The 20,486-nt window shown below is 40.2% G+C and overlaps 2 protein-coding genes across 2 annotated transcripts; both read left to right on the forward strand.

Annotated features, from left to right (window-relative positions):
- Positions 1-1,431: 1,431 nt before the first annotated feature.
- On the forward strand, positions 1,432-3,972 carry LOC115814605 (E3 ubiquitin/ISG15 ligase TRIM25-like). The gene is made up of 5 exons (XM_030777503.1): positions 1,432-2,025; positions 2,350-2,445; positions 2,682-2,915; positions 3,664-3,823; positions 3,935-3,972. The coding sequence occupies exons 1-5, from the start codon at positions 1,432-1,434 to the stop codon at positions 3,970-3,972; spliced, it is 1,122 nt and encodes a 373-aa protein (XP_030633363.1).
- Positions 3,973-11,395: 7,423 nt separating this feature from the next.
- LOC115815448 (tripartite motif-containing protein 16-like) lies at positions 11,396-14,006 on the forward strand. The gene is made up of 2 exons (XM_030778404.1): positions 11,396-11,995; positions 13,461-14,006. The coding sequence occupies exons 1-2, from the start codon at positions 11,402-11,404 to the stop codon at positions 14,004-14,006; spliced, it is 1,140 nt and encodes a 379-aa protein (XP_030634264.1). The 5' UTR covers positions 11,396-11,401.
- Positions 14,007-20,486: the final 6,480 nt, after the last annotated feature.

Genomic DNA, 20,486 nt, shown 5'->3' on the forward strand with positions numbered 1-20,486 from the left:
TTAGGAAATTACTTGTTTTCGGCCCGTATTAAAAAATAAAATGCACTGTCCCTTACTGAATCAATACGAGACGCGATTTGTCCCGTATTTTCGTGCACAGAACTGTTAGTATACTGTTATGTGCTCTCATCAGTTATAATATTTGGTATATTGTCTGTTAGGTTGTAAGGTATAATTTGTTACAATTATTTGTTCCCAGTATTACATGGTTTACGACCACGCTTTTTGTTGTGCGCATGTATTATGTGTAATACGTTCTATTTGTGACGTCAGCTATAAAAGCGGAACGACTACTGATAATTGTTCAGTGCTGCATGTAAGTATGGGATAGAAAGAGAGAAATAAAATCGACTGTATCCGAAGATATCCTCTGCGTGATCCTTTATTGATACGGTGAACAGAACTGAAAACTCAGCATATACGGGTTGTGTCTTCCTCACTTAGCCTACATGCACATCTAGTTGACGGAGCTTTGGCGCTTCTTACAACCAGATATAGCGACAGTCTCTTATACGTTAGCAAGAAACATCAAAGCCAATCCTATTAGCGATATTGTAGTGTATTGTTGTAGTAGAGAACGAGAGCTATTAATAGTAATGGGAAGTTCGTATCTTTTTACTAACTCAGTTCTTTGAATCTCGTTCAGTAAAATGAACGAATCTTTTTTCAAGTCATTTGTTCATTAGAACTAGTGTGGCGATGTAGCTGTCATTTGAGTGATGACAGAAAGAGCAAGAGCACGGTTCTCAAACACTAAGAGCAACATGGTTTGCTTCACTTCGTAAAGTTCACCTTCACCCTAATCTAAGAGAGGCTTAACTCTGGCCCCAGCACTGACCCTGACTCACTATCCTCAGTGTCACTTTACCACATGCATGTGATCAGTTTTCACATACAAACATGCTGTAATTATCACCTTATTCGCTCACTGCTCTCAGTCCAGTACAGTTCCTTGAAAGGGAGTTGTGGGTATTTGGCTGTGTGTGTATTTGATGCTGCTCTAAACTTATCAACATTAAGAAAAATCCAATATTGTCTCTGCAAGCCTATGCAGGTTTATGTGGTTTTTCTGTTCTAAACTGCACAAAACTGCTAAATAAATGTAATGGAGATTTGTCGCAAATGCAGCAGGAGGCAGCAGAGTTTCACACTGATACTACAACCACTATACACATACTGTTTACTTTTGTTAGACGTAAACAGGTGTGGTTTTGAACAAATCTCTCTCTCTCAATCTCTCTTGCTTGCTAAATCCCTCTATCACACCCTCATCGCTTATCCCTATCTGTATGTATTATGCAAACACCTTAAAATAAAGTTTTTCTCACAGAGAATCAGGAAGTAGCTTATACTTTCACTTGCAATGTAACAAAACTGATCATAGCTTCCTGATCAGAGTGTTTTTGTATTTCTGAGTGCGTGAACAGTAAAATGGCAGAGGCCGGTATTTCAGAGTTTCATGACCAGTTCAAGTGTCTAGTCTGTCCAGATCTTCTTAAGGATCCTGTTACTATTCCCTGTGGACACAGTTACTGTATGGGCTGTATTAAGGACTACTGGGATCAGGATGATCAGAAGGGAGTCTACAGCTGCCCCCAGTGCAGACAGACCTTCACACCAAGACCTGCCCTTGGTAAAAACACCATATTGGCTGAAATGGTGGAGAAACTGAAGAAGATGAGACTCCAAGCTGCTGCTCCTCCTGCTCACTGTTATGCTGGACCTGGAGATGTGGAGTGTGGTGTTTGTACTGGGAGAAAACTCAAAGCCATCAAGTCCTGTCTGGTCTGTCGGGACTCCTACTGTCAAACTCACTTTGAACGTCATGAAGAACTTTTTAAAGGGAAGAGGCACAATGTGACTGGTGCTACTACAAAACTACAAGACCAGATTTGCCCTCATCATGACGAAACTATAGAGCTCTGGTGTCAAACTGACCAACAGTTCATGTGTTATCTTTGTAAGCTGGATAAACACAAAAAACATAAAACCGTATTAGTGGCAGCAGAGAGGACTGAAAGACAGGTATGTACAGGCACTTCTCTTACAGTGAGAATGTGTGTAAATACTGACCACTGACAACTGTCATCTGGATTCAGTAAAACAAACACCGTTTAATTTGTCGTAAAATTACAGCAGAAACTGCTCAATATTTACATTACATTACATTTACATTTACACTACTCAGAAAAACCTTTCCGAAGTTTCGAACCACAACCCAAAAAAAAAAGTTCAGTGATTGAGTGCAAAGATTGATAAACAAATTTACAGTGGTAAAGTGGTTATGTATTATAACATATTATACAGAGAACTTAATTTGAATACAGATTTCTTTTTTGTGTGTAACAGAAGCAGTTGAGAGATACTCAGAGGAAAACCCAGCAGAGAATCCAGGAGAGAGAGAAGGAGGTGCAGGAGCGGAGACAGGCTGTGGAGTCTCTGAGGGTGAGTGTTGAACAGGGGAGAGGACAAGAGCTGGTTGCTGGAGGAGTCATTTGAGGGCTCAGTCAGGGCTCTCCTCCAGTCAGTCAGTGAGGAGTCCAGTGTTTGGCTACTGTCCAATCCCACTGAGTCACAGTGTAGGGAACAGACTGGCTGACTAAGAGCTGAGTGAAGTGTGTGATTGTAATGGACCCCCCACCTCTGTGTGTATGTGTGTGTGTGTGTGTGTCCTCTAACAGCGCTCTGCACAGGCAGCAGTGGAGGACAGTGAGAGGATCTTTACTGAGCTGATCTGTTCCATTGAGAGAAGGTGCCGTGAGGTGACAGAGCTGATCAGAGATCAGGAGAAGAGTGAATCGAGTCGGATTGAAGGAGTCCTGGAGCGACTGGAGCAGGAGATTTCTGATCTGAGGAGGAGAGACACTGAACTGGAGCAGCTTTCACACACAGAGGATCACATCCATTTCCTCCAGGTAACAGTGGAGGACAAAATGATACCAAATATAAGAGCACTTGACTTCTCCTCAGTAAAATGTGTATAAGCTTGATTAGTTTGGTAAAAATGCATGAGTGTGTGTGCGTGTGTGTGTGTATGTGTATATATCTTCAGTGTAACACTGTTTGATTGCTTTAGTAAAATGCATATGAGCTATATAAAGACTTGTCTATATTTGTGTATGTGTGTGTGTACAGAACGTGTCTTGTCTTTTTATTATATCTGAACCCAAGACACATAACACAGTATGTGATCAGGATGAGATTAGACATCTGACACATGTCTCTCATAATGGAGTATTGTCACTTTAATATAGTTTTAAAACAGTTTTAATAGAAAAAAACAAAACAGACCAGCTCTGAAATGCCAGATTAATCTTCAGATTAAAATAGCTTTCCACTCCTTTTTTTATTTGGTGTAATGTAAATTAAACTTTCATATGTTTTACAGGTGGAATTTTGTAATTGTAATTGTAATTTTATACATAATCTCTGTTCTGAATGCACATTTATGTGCTCCATCTTTAGCAGTGTGTAATTTCAGTCACAGTGGGCAAAGCACAGTTACATCATTTTTCCACCAGGATTTCTAGTTAGCTTTTTTAGTTCTGTTCTTACTTGGTGTTCTCTGTGTCTATTTACACTGCTTATATTTGGTGTTGAGTTTTGGGGAATACACTAAACATATTAAAAGTGAAGAATTAATTCTTATGCTTTTATATGTAGAGTTTCTCCTCTCTCTGTTCCCCTCCTGGATCTGAAGACTTACCCAGCATCACTGTCTGTCCACACCTCTCTTTTGAGGATGTAAGAAAATCTGTCTCTCAGCTGAAAGAGCAACTGGAGGATTTCTGTAAAAAGGAGTTTGGAAGACTTTACAGTAAAGGTTGGGGATTTATATACTGTTACTGAAATTTTGATGAATGGAAACTCAAATCAGTTCCATTTTGCACAGGTTAATAATCAGTCCATAATTAATCAATTAATAATTTGGAAGTGAAAAACATCAAGATCAGTCCTTGCCCTGAACCCTAAACCAGAGAGGATATCTTACAATTTAAGAACACATACACACACACAGATACATGTTCTATGTATCTCTTCTCTGAAAAATGACAAATAAGCCTTGTGTTCAAAAACTTTCATTGTATGAAGATGAAACCACAGCAGAAAAGGAAAATATCTTTATGGTCCGTTATCTGTTAACAGCTGCATTTCTTTTGTTTTTCCAATGACAGAGACAAATATTCCTCTGAGAGAAGAATTTTTAAAATGTGAGTCTCTCTCTCTCTCTCTCTCTCTCTCTCTTCACTCACTTTCTTTCCCTCTGTCTCCTTCTGTCAAAGACTGTGCTTAGAAAACTGTGTGTGCACTTCAAATCATTTAAATGAGGTATTTCTCAATCCTAGCCCTCTACATGATAAAACAAGATTCACTACTGAAAAGCTATTGGCTACAAATACAACACTACTTCTAAACTATGGCAATTCTATCAGTCTCCAACAGAGAGAATCAGTCAAAATTATTAGCAGCAATCTCTCTCTCTCTCTCTCTCTCTCTCTCTCTCTCACACACACACACACACACACACACAAAGCAAAGAAGTATAGTATTCTTGAAATAACAGTGGACTGAAGTTAAGTGAAGTGTAAGATAAACAGAATATTTAATGTGAATGATGGTCTACTGTTCTGAGGTCTACTCACTGTCCAAACATAGAAAATGGGTTCAGTAACTAGAGGTCTGAACCAGAAATCCCCCAGCAAAGACTACCTGCAGGATCCCATACCCACACACCAGAGAGAGAGAATAAACAAAAACAAAACACACAAACAGTACACCAAAAGTGCAGGGGTGCATAACATTAATAAAAAAAAAGATATCCTATTCATGTCAAATTTTAATTGATTTGATTTTTTTGTTCTTCAATTCTCACAGATTCTTGTGAGCTCAAGCTGGATCCCAACACAGCACACGAATATCTCTGTCTGTCTGAGGAGAACAGAAGTGTGAGCAATGTTTGGCAGTTCCAGTCATATCCTGATCATCCAGACAGATTTGACACATATCTCCAGGTGTTGTGTAGAGAGAGTGTGTCTGCACGCTGTTACTGGGAGGTTGAGTGGAGTGGGTATGATGAAGGTATAGCCGTGTCATATAAAGACATCAGCAGGAAAGGACGAGGTAATGAGTGTGGGTTTGGGCTTAATGATCAGTCTTGGGGTTTGTTTTGTAATTATGATTATAAGAGTGGTAAAAGAACACTTGTATTTAGACACAATAATGCAGAAACTGAACTCCAAACAGTCCCCAGTTCCTCCAGAATAGGAGTGTGTGTGGACCACAGGGCAGGAACTCTGTCCTTCTACAGTGTCTCTGACAAAATGACCCCTCTCCACAGAGTCCACACCACATTCACTCAGCCCCTCTATCCTGGGTTTTGGGTCAGATCAAAGGTGAGGTTATGTCATAATCCAAAATGAGTCAAACAGAATGATATGGTTATGGCCATAATGTCCAATGATTGTGTTATATTATCAGACGACAAACCGTGATTTGGTTATTATGGATGGAGGTTGTAGTGAAGGAGTGCTGTGATTGTAGCTGAGATTTCTCTAACGATCATCCCCTGATTCTTCTCTACATTCTTCTCTTCTGTTTTCTGGTGAGATCTCTGAAGTGTTGGCTGGGAGGTTTCTCTTAATGATTATGTTGATTTTGTCCTGTTTAAACCACTTTGTGACGCTCTGTCTGCTCCCAATGCTGAGTTTTTATTCTGTTCAGAGAAAGATGTTGTCCAGCGTTTTTACTGTCCTGAATTAGAATGTTTATGAGCTGTGGATCATTACTTTTTTACTTTTTTTTTACTTTTTTATTAAATAACTATATACATATATGTCTTATGATAATACATATATGTCATGTATATGTCAGAGTGCAGATTTGTAAAATATCATCAGTGTATATCTTTGTTGTAAAATGTTATGAATCTTTATCTCTATGGTTACTTCTGCTTTTAAGATAAGAAAACAGGATAAAAAATTAAAATGATTGTTTTGCTGTTGTTGTTTTCTTTTTTTCTGCAATCAAACCAAGGAATGACTATGAACAGTGTGTTTTTTTTTCATATAGAAACAGAAATAAAGTGAAGTCAGAAGAGACTCTTGAGTATGCTGTAATGTTTTAATCTTGTGCTGAGAGATCTGTGCTGTAGTTCTTAACCTACAGATCAGACTGAACGTTTCTGAGGAAAAGTGAAGGAGATGTAAAATGAAACCTGTCAGTCGCATTCAGCTGGTCTGATATGACACAGTTATTATAACTCTGTTATGACAGTTTTTTATGTCAATAATTGTGTAACTGTCAGTTGTCCTTACAGTCATAAGTAATAATTAGATGTATGTTCTGTAAGTCCAGGTTTTCCCCACAGGAGACATCCAAAGTTACCAAAACAGAACACAGGACTTACAGCAGACTGGTGTCGGGATATATGCAGATGTTTTGTGATGGCCTTAAGTCGTTACTTGACAGAAGAACTCTCTAACTATCTGAGTCATGTTATAAGATAACACAAATGCCATAGCTGGTCATGGTTTAGAGTCAGAGGAATTTCTTTTTAAAAACACCAACTAGGAAAAGTTTGCTTTGCAGACAGCATAACCTCAACCAAAGAGCAGAGAACCAGAGCATGTGGGCTGTTTGATCAGGGTTAGGACTGAAGGATTTAGACAGTGAGGTTTCTTCTGTGAAAAGCAGAGTGAGCAGCAGCAGTTGTATCTATTTCCATACTGGTTTTATTTTTTACGGTTCGTATCTTCTCTTTCAGTGTTTTTAATCACCTTGTCCCTTTTGCCAGAGGACATCAGTGTTGACCAAAATGTCAGTCTTAAGGTTTGCCATTGAAATGCATTTAAACCTTGTGTGATCTTGTTCTCATGCTCTTGGTTGAACTTCTGATGAATTTTGTCGAGATAAGATAATTTTCTGTGGACCACTGCCTGTGCTAATGACGACATGTTACCTGTTTGTGACACCAGGGTTAGATCACAGTTTCTTTCTAATTCACTGATCCTCTTTACTGTGTCGACTGATGCTGTGTGCTCCAGGGGCTGCTCCAAAAAAATCTGACATGTAAAATCCATGTTTTATTATTAAAGTCCTGGTGGTGTGATACAGTATCACTGCATGTACATTTTTAATGTCATGATAAAAGTGCCATTATAATTTCCCTTTGGGTCGATGGAATATCTGTCTACACCTTGATCTGTCTTCACAAACTGATGAAGGGCATAAAGATGTTGTGCTCTACCCAGCACTGTGTTAAGGTGAAAACAGTTCACGTTTTCGCTAAACATTTTGGTGAGAACAAACAGGAACAACAGGCTTATAGACACATACCATGCATAGCATGTTCTATAAAACATTGTTGAGGGTGAGAGAGTGGATGGTGAATTCCAGATGATCATCAGCTGAACTAAAGTGAATGATGGAGAATGTTCTATTTCTCTTACTGAAACACATGAGAAAGAGACACCTGAGAAAAGAATGAGAGGACTGATCTTCCATGACTGGAATGCAGTTGAACTACATTTACTCTCAGTCCACTTTTGCAGGTTATCAGTGAAACCGATCTGAGAGAAGTATGCAAACTGCACTTGTAATTAATCAATGTATGCCACATGTCTTCAAAAATCAGTTACAGTTAACAAACTTATTTTATGCTCAAGAGGAGAAAGCTGTGAACATGCTTTGTGTGTAATTCAACATTAGACATTACTGTGCAACTCGCTTCAGGATTTTCATTCATATTGAAGAACATTCAAACAGGCGAAATTCTCTGTCTTGCATATGAATTTTGGGACATAAATCTATCACATGTTCCTGCATCCACTGGCCTGTACTCCCCTGTAATCTCTAATGTCCCCTACAACCCATTTTCTCCTCACATTCATACTGGTCTCTGAACTCCATGGTAAACTCCACTGTTCGTTTTACGCTGACTTAATGCAAGATCTGTCAGTAGTGTCTCTCTGGATAATTTCCTCTGTGCTGATAACACAACCATTGGTAAAGTCCACAGTGTCAGGTCCTAACAGTGTTTGTTCATACAGGGTTCATACCATCACTAAGTCTAAGAGTCAAGTCAGGCATATTGACTTCAATGAATCTCCTCAGTTCCACATACTGACTCATTTAAAATGTTCTCACAAGCACACAGACACGGGAGTCATATCTGAAGATGCTGATTTTGATCTGGAAATCAAAAGGAGAAAAGCTCATGGTGCAGCCACATTCTCCTCAACTTGTTGGAGTTTAAGGATCATCTCTGTTTGAAGCTTGCAGTCTACCAGTCTGCGGCTCCTCCATCACTGCTCTCCGGCACTGAGACGTGGGCATCTCTGGTCACACACTTCCACTGACGGGAGATTTTTTCCACCAGTGGTGTTTGAAATTGATTTTGGGGATCAATTGTTGGTGCTGTGTTACCAACACCCAGGTCCTACTGCACACTGAAACCTTCAATGTGCAAACAATGTTGTGTAAGAACCGACTATGTTGGCAAAACCAAGTTTAATTCACAAATCACTATTGCGTCCCCAAAGTTCCTGGTTCATGAGTTTCTCTTTGGCCGTATGCTGAACCAGTGAGTTTATTACATTTCCTTTATGTTTCACACGTGTAAATGAATTCTGTAGAGTTTGATGAAAAATCGCTCATGGCTTCATTATCAGAAATGGGTCATTCCCATAAACAGACAGTGAGACCTCTGGAGGTCTGCTCCACTCTTGTGTGTAAGGAACTCATGTATAGAATAAAACACAGTGAAGGTGACAGAGAAATGATGCTGATTACTTTTTCTCTTTCTTTCTCCAGCACTGCTGTGAATTTGACTACAGTCATATGTACAGACAGTAAAAGCTCTCTCTGATACACCAGCACATTTAATAATGGTCACATTGTCTTATCTTTCAACACTGTTCAGACTAGACCGATAGAGTTGAATTTTGAAATCATCATCCACTCTGATAGCATCCAATCAAATCAAACCACACAGTCACATGATACAAACTCTCTTTGTTTTCAGATCAAACTCACGTAACAGCTGCCCAAGGACATAACACTCTGTAAAACACACATGAATTTCATATGACAAGGTCATATTAAAATAGACAAAGAATCAGACCCATCATACTTATCATTGATTAACAGTACTCAGACACATCTGATACATAAAACATAATGACATTTAAAAGGCCAGTGGACTCACAATAAAAGAGCCTCCACTAACAGTCTCCGCCAGAACAATCTCATGGATCAGAACCAATCTGGATTCAAAGCCGGCCACTCCACCGAGACGGCCCTCCTTGCTGTCTCGGAGGAGCTCCACTTGGCCAGAGCAAAGTCTCTCAGCTCTGTCCTCATACTCCTAGACCTCTCCGCAGCATTTGACATGGTCAGCCATCAGATACTCCTCTCATCCCTTGCTGGGTTGGGCATCGCGGGTTCTGCACTCGCATGGTTCAAGTCCTATCTGTCTGACCGTTCCTACCAGGTCTCTTGGAGGGAATCGGTCTCCTCCCCCCACCCTTTCCACACGGGGGTCCCACAAGGTTCGGTACTTGGTCCACCCCTCTTCTCTCTCTACACCAGATCCCTCGGTCAAGTTATCTCCGCCCATGGTCTCTCTTACCACTGCTACGCTGATGATACACAACTGTTCTTCTCCTTCCCCCCCTCTGACTCTCAGGTTCAGCCTCGCATCGCAGCCTGCTTAGCTGACATTGCCTCCTGGATGTCTGTTAACCACCTCAAACTCAACCTGGAGAAAACTGAGCTTCTGTTCTTTCCTGCAAAGAACTCCCCAACGATTGACACTGCAATCACCATCGAGGAATCTGTGGTGTTCCCCACTACAGCAGCCAAAAACCTTGGCGTAACCCTCGACAACCAGTTAACCTACTCCGGTCACATCGCGGCAATCACTCGATCCTGCAGATTCTCCCTATACAACATCAGGAGAATCCGCCCATTCCTCACACAACAGGCGACCCAGCTCCTTGTCCAAGCGCTTGTCATCTCCCGCCTGGACTACTGCAACGTCCTACTGGCTGGCTTACCGACCTGTGCCATCAGGCCGCTCCAGCTCGTGCAGAATGCTGCTGCACGCCTGGTCTTCAACCTCCCTAAGCACTCTCATGTCACTCCACTCCTTACTGCGCTCCACTGGCTTCCGGTAGCTGCCCGCATCCAATTCAAGACACTGGTACTGGCCTACCAGGCAACAAGAGGCTCCGCCCCATCATACCTTCAGTCCCTAATAACTCCATATACCACTACTAGAACCCTCCGCTCTACGACCTCTGGTCAGCTGACGGTCCCCTCACTTCGGGAACCCGGTGAGGGGACCTTCTCTGCCATTGCCCCGAGGTGGTGGAACGACCTCCCTCATACATTTAGGACTGCGGAATCCCTCACCATCTTCCGCAAGAAACTGAAAACCCACCTCTTCAGAACCCACCTATCCCCCTAAGCCTAACCCCCCCTCCTTAAAAAAAAAAGAAAAAAAGAAAACCCTTGTCCTAACCCTTGTCTAAGAATTACAGGGCGCAATACGATGGAGTAAATTGACACTCAGTCTTTTTAGCGATGTATGCTTATGACGTATTAGGAATCTGTCTGATGCACTGACTGTAAGTCGCTTTGGCTAAAAGCGTCTGCTAAATGCTAAATTGTAAATTGTACTAATGAGAGTGGGCAGTGTATCATTTAGCCTGATGTTTCTCCTTCTCCATGGTGGGGTGATCAAAGACATGAAGACATGATTTTACTCCTGTTAAAGTCTCACTTCTCATTCAGGGCCTGTTTTCAGTTATTATTATAGCATGAGTTTATGAATCCAGTGACAGAAAAAAGTTAGTGGTGTACAGATAGCAGATGTTTTATAAGCAGTATCTACAAATAACATACTCATCTGTATATCATAAATTATTATCTTTAGAGGTTTGCCCTAAATCATCTTTATGCGTTGAATGGAACATTATCTTCATTCACATAATATAAAACAAAGATGAATATAACTGGGGTTTGAATAATTTGGAATGAGGACTATCTGTGTAAATACTGTATGTATTAAGTCTGTCTTTGTGTGATCTTCTACAGAGGGTATTTGTTGTAAGTCTCTCTGTCTCCAGCAGAGAGCAGCAGACTCTCAAACTTGAATAAGAGTTACAGTAAAAAGAAATGTTGGAATTTTGAATAAAACAACTCTAAAATTCTCACTGACTCACACAACTCTCAGTAAAAGATGAGAGAATAGTCACTTTCAGAAAAAACCTGTTTTACTGACACTCAGAACCAGGAAGTCACTCATACTTTCACTTAAAGAGAAACACAGCTGAACTGAGCCTCCTGATCAGTGTGCGTTTGGTCAACTATTCATATTTCTTAGCGTGTCACCAGTAAAATGGCAGAGGCCAGTATTTCAGAGTTTCAGGACCAGTTCGCGTGTCCAGTCTGTCTGGATCTCCTGAAGGATCCTGTGACTATTCCTTGTGGACACAGTTACTGTATGGGCTGTATTAAGGGCTGCTGGGATCAGGATGATCAGAAGGGAGTCTACAGCTGCCCCCAGTGCAGACAGACCTTCACACCAAGACCTGCTCTAGGTAAAAACACTATACTGGCTGAGATGGTGGAGAAACTGAAGAAGATGAGACTCCAAGCTGCTGCTCCTCCTGCTCACTGTTATGCTGGACCTGGAGATGTGGAGTGTGGTGTTTGTACTGGGAGAAAACTTAAAGCCATCAAGTCCTGTCTGGTGTGTCTGGACTCCTACTGTCAAACTCACTTTGAACAACATGAAAAACTGTTCAAAGGGAAGAAACACAAAGTGACTGATGCTACTGGAAAACTACAAGACCAGATTTGCCCTCATCATAATGAACTGATAAAGCTTTGGTGTCGAACCGACCAACAGTTCATGTGTTATCTGTGTATGTTGGATGAACACAAAGACCATAAAACAGTATCAGTGGCAGCAGAGAGGACTGAAAGACAGGTATGTAATGCTTAATAAACAGTAATGCTTAACAACTACTACTACTACTACTAGTACTACTACTTCTACGTGGGATGGTGGTGCAGTGGGTAGCCCTGTCTCCTCACAGCAAGAAGGTCCCAGGTTTGATTCGCGGCCAGGGTCCTTTCTATTTGGAGCTTGCATGTTCTTCCTGTGTCTACATGGGTTTCCTCTGGGAGCTCTGGTTTCCTCCTACAGTCCACATAGTTGGAGGTATTCCAAGTATGTGGCTTACTGACTAAACCACATACTTGGAATACTGCCCCCCCCTCCGCCCCCCCTCCTGTGTGAACGTGTTTGTCTTTGTGTCTGCCCTGCAATGGACCAGCAACCTATCCGTGGTATTTCCCTGCCATTTGCTGGGATAGGCTCCAGCAACCCGCCCCCCCCCGCGACGTTGACAATGCATGAATTAATAATGATAATCATAATAGCAAAAACAACTAGAACAACAACGGTAATAACAATAAATTTTGAAACAAGCCTTTTTTTTCCAATCCAATTTAATTTTATCACCTAAATAATCGTTGTTACAATCTCGCCTCCTCCCTCGCCGGTTTCAGCCATTCCACGCTCAGCGTCGCTGGTTTACTAATCACCGGTCTGATCACTCTCCCTCTGCACACCTGCCCTCACTTTAGTTCCCGGTTATGCATCTCACTATATAAACCCCTCTGTCAGATCAGTTAGTGCGAAGTCTACACCTTCTCATTGTCTACTGAGCCATCTTGTGTTTCGTGTTCCGTGTTCCAAAGTTTGCTTGCCTATCTGTTAACCCATTTGCACTCTTTCTTTGGTCTCCTGTTAACCCTGTTTGAGCTGAGCCTCTTTCTGTTTGTTTTATTTGTCATTAAAAACCTTCAGTTCTCCGCACTTGTGTCCAGCACCGTTGTCCTTCCGACAGTCGTTCTCATATTCCTTTTTAAATGTAAGTTTGATTCCTTCTCAGGATCATGAGGTTAGGCTTTTAATATCCTCCTACATTAGCAGCAGAATTTAATAATCAATATGAAAGAGCAAGAAGGACGGAAAGAAACAGAACGAGTAAGAGAGGGATAGTAAAACAGGTTTATCTGAAAGTGACAGGTCACTCATACTTCATTGAGTGTTACTGAGTTAGTGTGTGAGTGAAAGAAAGAAAAAGAGAGAGAGAGAGGGAACTGTTTGGTAGTTATCATGATCCTGAGAAGGAACCAAAATTACATTTAAAAAGGAATCTGGGAACAATTGTGACAAAAAGCTGAGATTGGACAAAAAAAGTGTCTGGTTTCAAAATTTGAATTGAATATAATGAAACATCAATTTAACGTAAAGTGAACTTTACATCTCATTCATGTCTCTGTTAACTTTTTTAAAATTGATTTCAGTCACTGAACTTTTCATTTTCAAAATGTCTCGATGTTCATTTGTCTTTTATTATTCCTCAACTCCACCAGATTCCTGTGATCTCACACTGGATCCCAACACAGCCCATAAAGAGCTCTGTCTGTCTGAGGGGAACAGAGTGGTGACATGGAGTAACACAGTCCAGTCATATCCTGATCATCCAGAGAGATTTGATAGGTGGTCTCAGGTGTTGTGTAGAGAGAGTTTGTCTGAATGCTGTTACTGGGAGACTGAGTGGAATGGGGACAAAGGGGTTTCTATATCAGTGTCATATAAAGACATCAGGAGGAAAGGAGGGGGTAGTGAGTGTGGTTTTGGACGTAATAATCGGTCCTGGAGACTGCACTGCTCTCCCTCCAGTTACTCATTCTGGCACAATAATAGAAATACTAGGCTCCCCATAGTTCCCAGTTCCTCCAGAATAGGAGTGTATGTGGACCACAGAGCAGGAACTCTGTCCTTCTACAGCATCTCTGACACAATGAGCCTCCTCCACAGAGTCCACACCACATTCACTCAGCCCCTCTATTCTGGATTCTGGGTTGGAGGAAGCGTTTTTACTGGTGTAGGGTCAACAGTCAGGTTATGTCACCATCAAAAATGAACAAAAATTTAATGGTCCAGTTATGATCATAATGTCAAATGATTGTGTTGTATTATCAGATGACAGACATGATTTGGTTATTATGGATGGAGGTTGTAGTAAAGGAGTGCTGTGATTGTAGCTGAGATTACTGTAATGATCATCCTTCCTTCATTTTGTGAGGCTCAGTGTGCCCCCATTGTTGAGAGTTTGTATGTGAATCAGAGAAGGAGAATTTTATACAGGAAGACTATCATACATACATTGTGTAAGTTTTTCTCGTCCTACAATCTGAGTTTTGATTCTTGACACTGAAAATTCTTCATTGGTAATACACTTTATTCATATGTTCTTGAATGCATTAAATCATTGAGAATATCAGTGAGAAAGCAGTGTATTGTTTTCTCTTACCCCCCATCTCTCTCTCTCTCTCTCTCTCTCTTTATCTTTGTATCTCTTCCTCTCCCTCTATCACGTTGACAAACCACTGAATAAAACTCAGGTGTTTGTGACACTGTAAGAATAGTCTGCTTTACTCTCTCTCACACAGAACCATGATGCCACTTTCTGAGAAACCAAACTGATCTGAGATTCTTGTTTTGGTTTCTTTCTTGCTCTCTCTCACATACATTCACAGTCATAAACAATGTGTCATAAACACATTTACACACTGACTCTAAAAAAGACATATTCAATGATAAACATGTATAAACTCACCCTCTCTGACACACACACACACACACATACACACACACACACACACACACACACACACTCTCACACACATCCACACAAACTTTCTTATAGGGATCCCTCCGCACCACTCAGTCCTACACACACATCTGAGATAAACAAATGTAAAGTTTCTCATATCATTATCTCTTTCTGCCTCTCTCTCTCTCTCACAGTGGGAGTGAGTGGGCAGAGCATGTGTGAGTGAGATTGTACTGTGGTGCATGTGAGTTTTCTTTCTTTCAATTCTCTCATGGTTTTTCTACTACTTATAATCAATTAAAAATTTAGTTTTTTTGCATCGTGTTGTGAATTTATTAAAGTAAGAGTAGGGGGTTTACACTGTGGTCGGAAAATGCCAGCCAGCGTTTGCTGGTTGGCACGGTGGGCCCAGAGAAAATTAGATTTGAACAATTTACACGTAGACGTAGCATCAAAATTGCTCCTGTAATTAATTGTTCTGTGGAGGAATGTGCTTTGGCGGTGGGTGAAGTTGTCGATTTCGACAGCATCATGTCAGCGTCAAGAATGAATTATGCCATTGTGGTCTTTCTGGATAGCTGGATTGATAAAGTAAACACGGTAGTTGAGAATGGAGTTTTCATTTGAGACCCCAGTACTTGCTCAACCAGCAAGGAAAGTAACTTTGTCCAATTTCCTACCATTTATTAAGGATGAGCTGTTAATAGGTGAATTATCAAATTACGGTCAAATTGTTTCACGCGTGAAAAAGATCCAGCTTGGCTGCAAATCCCAGTTGCTTAAATATGTTTTAGATGGTAAATACACATGATTTTAAAAAGTTATGTAGAAGAGCTAAATGTGGCCTTCAAATTTAGAATCAATGGCTTTGAGTGTACAATATTTGCAACATCGGAGACCATGAAATGTTTTGGATGTGGGTTAGAGGGTCATATTAAACGCTCATGCCCTGAGAGGGCAGATGAAGACATCCCGAGGGATTCAACTTCTGGCCCTGCAGGAAGGGTCATAGCAGTGGGGAGGAGTGCAGTGGGAGAAAGCACTAGGCCTTTGTACACCGGGACTGGTGTTGCCTCTGAAAATACTGCACAGGAACAGGCTGGGGAGGTGAGCGGTGAAAGTGAATTGGATTCAGAAAATGTAAGCAAAGAAAATGATAGTGAGTATGCGGTTGCAGAATCATTGTTGGAAGGAAAGGGTACTGTTATGGAAATGGTACAAGATGATGCACTTTTAAAAGCACCATCTGCAAAAAGGAAAATTAATGGTAAAAAGGGGAAAGCAAGATGGGTGTCAGAATTGTGAACAGATAAATGTACGGAAGAAAATGGCTGTACCACTTTCAATGATTCTGATAGCGTGTGTTCAGAGATAGGTCAACGAAATCATCGTACTAAATGCATGTTTGGAAAAATAAAGTCTTTCCTGCAAAAAAACAAAAAAATATGAGCTGTGTCATGGCTGAAGAGTATTTTCCAGGTTGCAAGTTGTTCATTGATTCAGTTATAAATCTGATGAGACAAGAGGGTGAAGAGCAGTTCACACTCGCAGTGCAGGACATTCACAGATTTAAAAAGATGGTGGTTAAACTGAAACTTGAATTACAAAGTAAGGACGGTTTTGAAACAACATGAAGGTTTTCTACTGCGTATGCTGTTATTTGTTTTTATTATTTTATTATTAACATCATTAATGGATGAGATAAGGATGGGAAGTCTAAATTTGAATGGAGCACGGAACATTCAAAAGCATTTTCACTTTATGAACTTATTAAACAGAAGAGTGATGATGTTATGTTTGTTTAAGAAACACATAGTGACAGCATTAATGACACTGACTGGAATAAAGAAACACATAGTGACAGCAGTCGTAAAACCAAGAGAAGTGTTTTTTAGCCACATGAACAAGAGGGGGTGGAGCTATACTCATTTCTGAAAACATTTTGCCTGTTTCATTTGAGGTAGGCAGGTGATGGCTGGAAGACTTATGGTTGTAAGGGCACAGCTGAAACATTTTAAGGTTGTTTTTATTTACGTTTATGCTCCCACAACAGATGCAGACAGAATTTGTTTCCTGAGTAATGTCAGCACGGCTCTGCAGAACTATATGTGAGGATTGTCTTTTTTCAGGCAGTGATTTTAATTGTTCAGAGGATGTTTTAGACAAGAATCACTCAGAGCCTCATGCTACATCACGTCGTGTTGCATGTGAACTCACTGAGACCCACAACTAGTCTTATATATGGAGAGAATTAAATAAAAAATGTCAGGCAGTACACATGGGCTCATGCAAGAGAAAAATGTTATGTCTCCGGGCAGATTGGACAGGTTTTATTGTTTTAAGCATTATTTTAATGTGATAAAAATACGTGCAATTGCACCAGTTGGTTTGTCTGATCATTGCCTGGTCACATGTAAAGTTTTTATATGTCAGACGTGCAGGGGAGCTGGACCCAAATGCAAGACACGGTGATGGTGGTAACAAAAAAGTAGGACTTTACTTACAAAAAGTAGACAAATAAACAGGTGCAAACAGGAACCAAAACTGGATACCAACGGTGCAAGTGAAACACAAGGGCTTAAATACAAAAGGAGAACCAAACTGGGGAAACATGCTTAGTGGAACTTAACAGGGGTATAACGAGGTTAATAAATAGAATAAACAGAATCAGGTGAGACAGACACGGAACAGGAGCACAAGACATTTCAAAACAAAAGTCCAAAACAAGGTGCAAACTGTGACATTATAGCAAACGTAAAACCAAAGAGTGCATACTGACATGTTAATAGTTCTCTGCTGAGTGACACCAATTTTCAAATTTGTTTTATTTATTCATTTTATTTTTATTTATTTTTTTGTAATAATTTTGAATTAAGAAAATTGTGTTTTAATAACTTGTGACAATGGTGGGACTGTGGGGAAGGTAGAAATAAAACACTTTTGTCAACAGCACACTCACAACGTTTCACGGGATATCACTTGCTCTATGAGAAGACTGGCAGCTGAAATAGTATATTGCAAAGATCTATATATAGAGTCTACTGGAGAAGGAGGACATATTGTGATCCTCAGGTCTAAGAAAACAGCTCTCGGTGACCTCCTTGGTTTTTGGGCACCGGGGGTGCTGGTCCGGTCACAGTTTCAGAACCTGACACAAATGTATGCCCCATCCAAGTTTTTCTTTAGCCCTGAAAAAAGAATATTCACTCTCTGGGCTCTGAAGGAGGGCAGGAGTTAAGAGAGCCCACCGACATATGGAAACGGCCTTTACGATACCAATATTGATATTGAATGGCTTAGGATGGCCAATAACCGATATCTGGACGATATTTTTGGCCGATATTCATTTATCATGTTTGGCTGTTGCAGTAACAAAACTACATAAAGGGAACCATAATGCATTTGTCTGCAAATATCTCCTATGAGAAACAACAGGCAATATACCAATCTAATACTGCTTTACTGAGTAAACAATTATTCTTTTACAAACTTAAAAGTAGAAAAAATCTGTTTGTCATGTGGCAAAAACCTAAAGTGAAAAAAACACTGTTTAAACTAAGAAACAGGGCTTGACACTTTTTTTCCCAAGGAGCGCATGTGTTCCTAAGTTGAGAAATGTAGGATCGCATAACGAACTTTAGGGGCGCAATGAAAATTTACCAAGTAATATGTTTTTACTTAATAAAGGGATACAAGGAGACATTCACAAGCAAAATGATTTAATTTATTTGAATACAAAAAGAATACTTGGTTTTTAATTATTTCTGCTTCAAACATGCTTTTATTTAATAAATGTGTAATTATTCATTCTTTAAACTGCTATAAACAGTATAAACGGTATCAACGGTATGATCACCTCTATAATAAAGTAGTTCTTCTTAGTTCTCAATGGCAAAAAAAGTCTGTTTAGTACACAAAGGATATCACTGGTCCAAAGGACATCACTGGTCCAAAGGACATCAGCTGACTCACACACAGTAGCTCTTTTCACGCGCTCTCATCCTCTTTCTCTCGCATCCACTTCCTGCTAACCCCTATGACCTCCAACTCACTTCTGATTGGTTCATTAATTAAAATTAATGCAAAATTACACAGTTAATTACATATTCTCTGTGTACCATATAAAGTAATAGCACAGCATTGCTATCACTATAAATTCAGTATTAGACAACAAAAGAAAAAATATTTCACACCATGTAAACAATACAATGCAGGAACTTAACCATGGAATTACCTGAATGTTTTTAACTCTTTAAATCTATTTATAGCATTTATGAACTTACTCTATGTACAAATACATCAACTTAAATTACAACCATACTTCCCATAGGGCTACCTATGCAATTTTGCCAATAAACACATTTGCACTTTTTGAATTTCAAAAGCATGTTGCTCTCCATCGAGGCATCATAAATTCGCACATAAGTTAGGAATAATGTCAAAAGAATGTCAAAAAAAATCCCTGGTTTGGAAACATTTTAAGCTTACTGATGGTGATAAAAAAAAAGCCAGAGTGTCAGATATGCAAGATAAAACTCGTGTACCATCACTCAACAACAAATTTGGGAAACCATCTGAAAAGTGTAAGTTTATTTCTGAAGTTGTAAAATGGCTATCTCCATAAGTGAAGGTCTGCAATATCGTCAGGCACACCTAAATTTAGTTTAGTCTTCTGCGCAGATAATCACATAATATTTGTGAATGTTTAAGTGCATCCTCAGCTATGGAAGGAATGCCAACTGTCGACACTGCAGCGACAGCAAACTCTGGATCAAATGATGTGAATAATGTCTATGTAAAGTGTAAAATTAAAAAAAAAGTGTGACTTGGAGTTTCTCATATTCGCCATCTCTTTATTCATATTATTGAGTAGAAAAAGTAGTGTATTCCGAAACAACAGGTCAAAACGATGACGTAAGGTCACAGACATTTGAAGCTTCATTCGGAAAAGGTCGGCTAAAATTCGATTGGCAAAAAATGGCATTCAGTACAGCCCTGGTTGTGTTCTCAACCTTTTAATTGAGAAAAGAAATAGAGGGTGCTTGGGCTGAATTTTATAATACTTTTTATTGATTGACACACGTGCTCCTAAATACATTTTACAGTTTGCACACATCTATTTTTGTTGCAAATGCAAGTGAAATGCTTGCACTGTCGAGCCCTGAGAAAGTAGATAAAGTGTTCAGACATCACATAACACTTCAATAATCCAAGTTCAGGAGAACCAAATCATAATATTGGCAAAACCGACATGAGGAGGCCAGTACTGATACGGATCAATAACTGTCAAAAGGGGCCGATAGTGTCCGATATATTGGCAAAACCGATATGTCGGTCAACCTCTAATCTGCCAAAGGTCTCTGAGGGGTTGAATGCAGAGTTGGAAAGGCTTCTGACTGAACAGGGACTCCTTGTTGCCTTGCAGAGCATGGAGGGTGGAAAAGCCATAGACACTGATAGTCTGCCTGCAGAGTTTTGGTGTAACGATTATGATTTAAGGACAGGAAGACATTTGGCATCGGCGTCACTGGGCTCCACAACGTGTCCTCTTCCTACCAAAGGAGGGCATGGCCTGGAGCACCTGTCAATCAGACTGGCAACCTTCCGTCTGCAGCTCATTCAGAGATTCTTGACGGGAACAGCAGCCTTGGTGTTGAGAAAGGTAGCCAGCATTATTTTACAGAGTGTGGATGGGTTTGGGCTAGACGCAGCCCTGTTTCTTTTAGATGAGAAACAGCTATGTCTGAGCAGGTTGCCTCTTTTTTTAGTGTGGACTTTTTAAAATAT

Source organism: Chanos chanos, chromosome 6 (assembly GCF_902362185.1).
Source record: "Chanos chanos chromosome 6, fChaCha1.1, whole genome shotgun sequence".
NCBI lineage: Eukaryota > Metazoa > Chordata > Actinopteri > Gonorynchiformes > Chanidae > Chanos > Chanos chanos.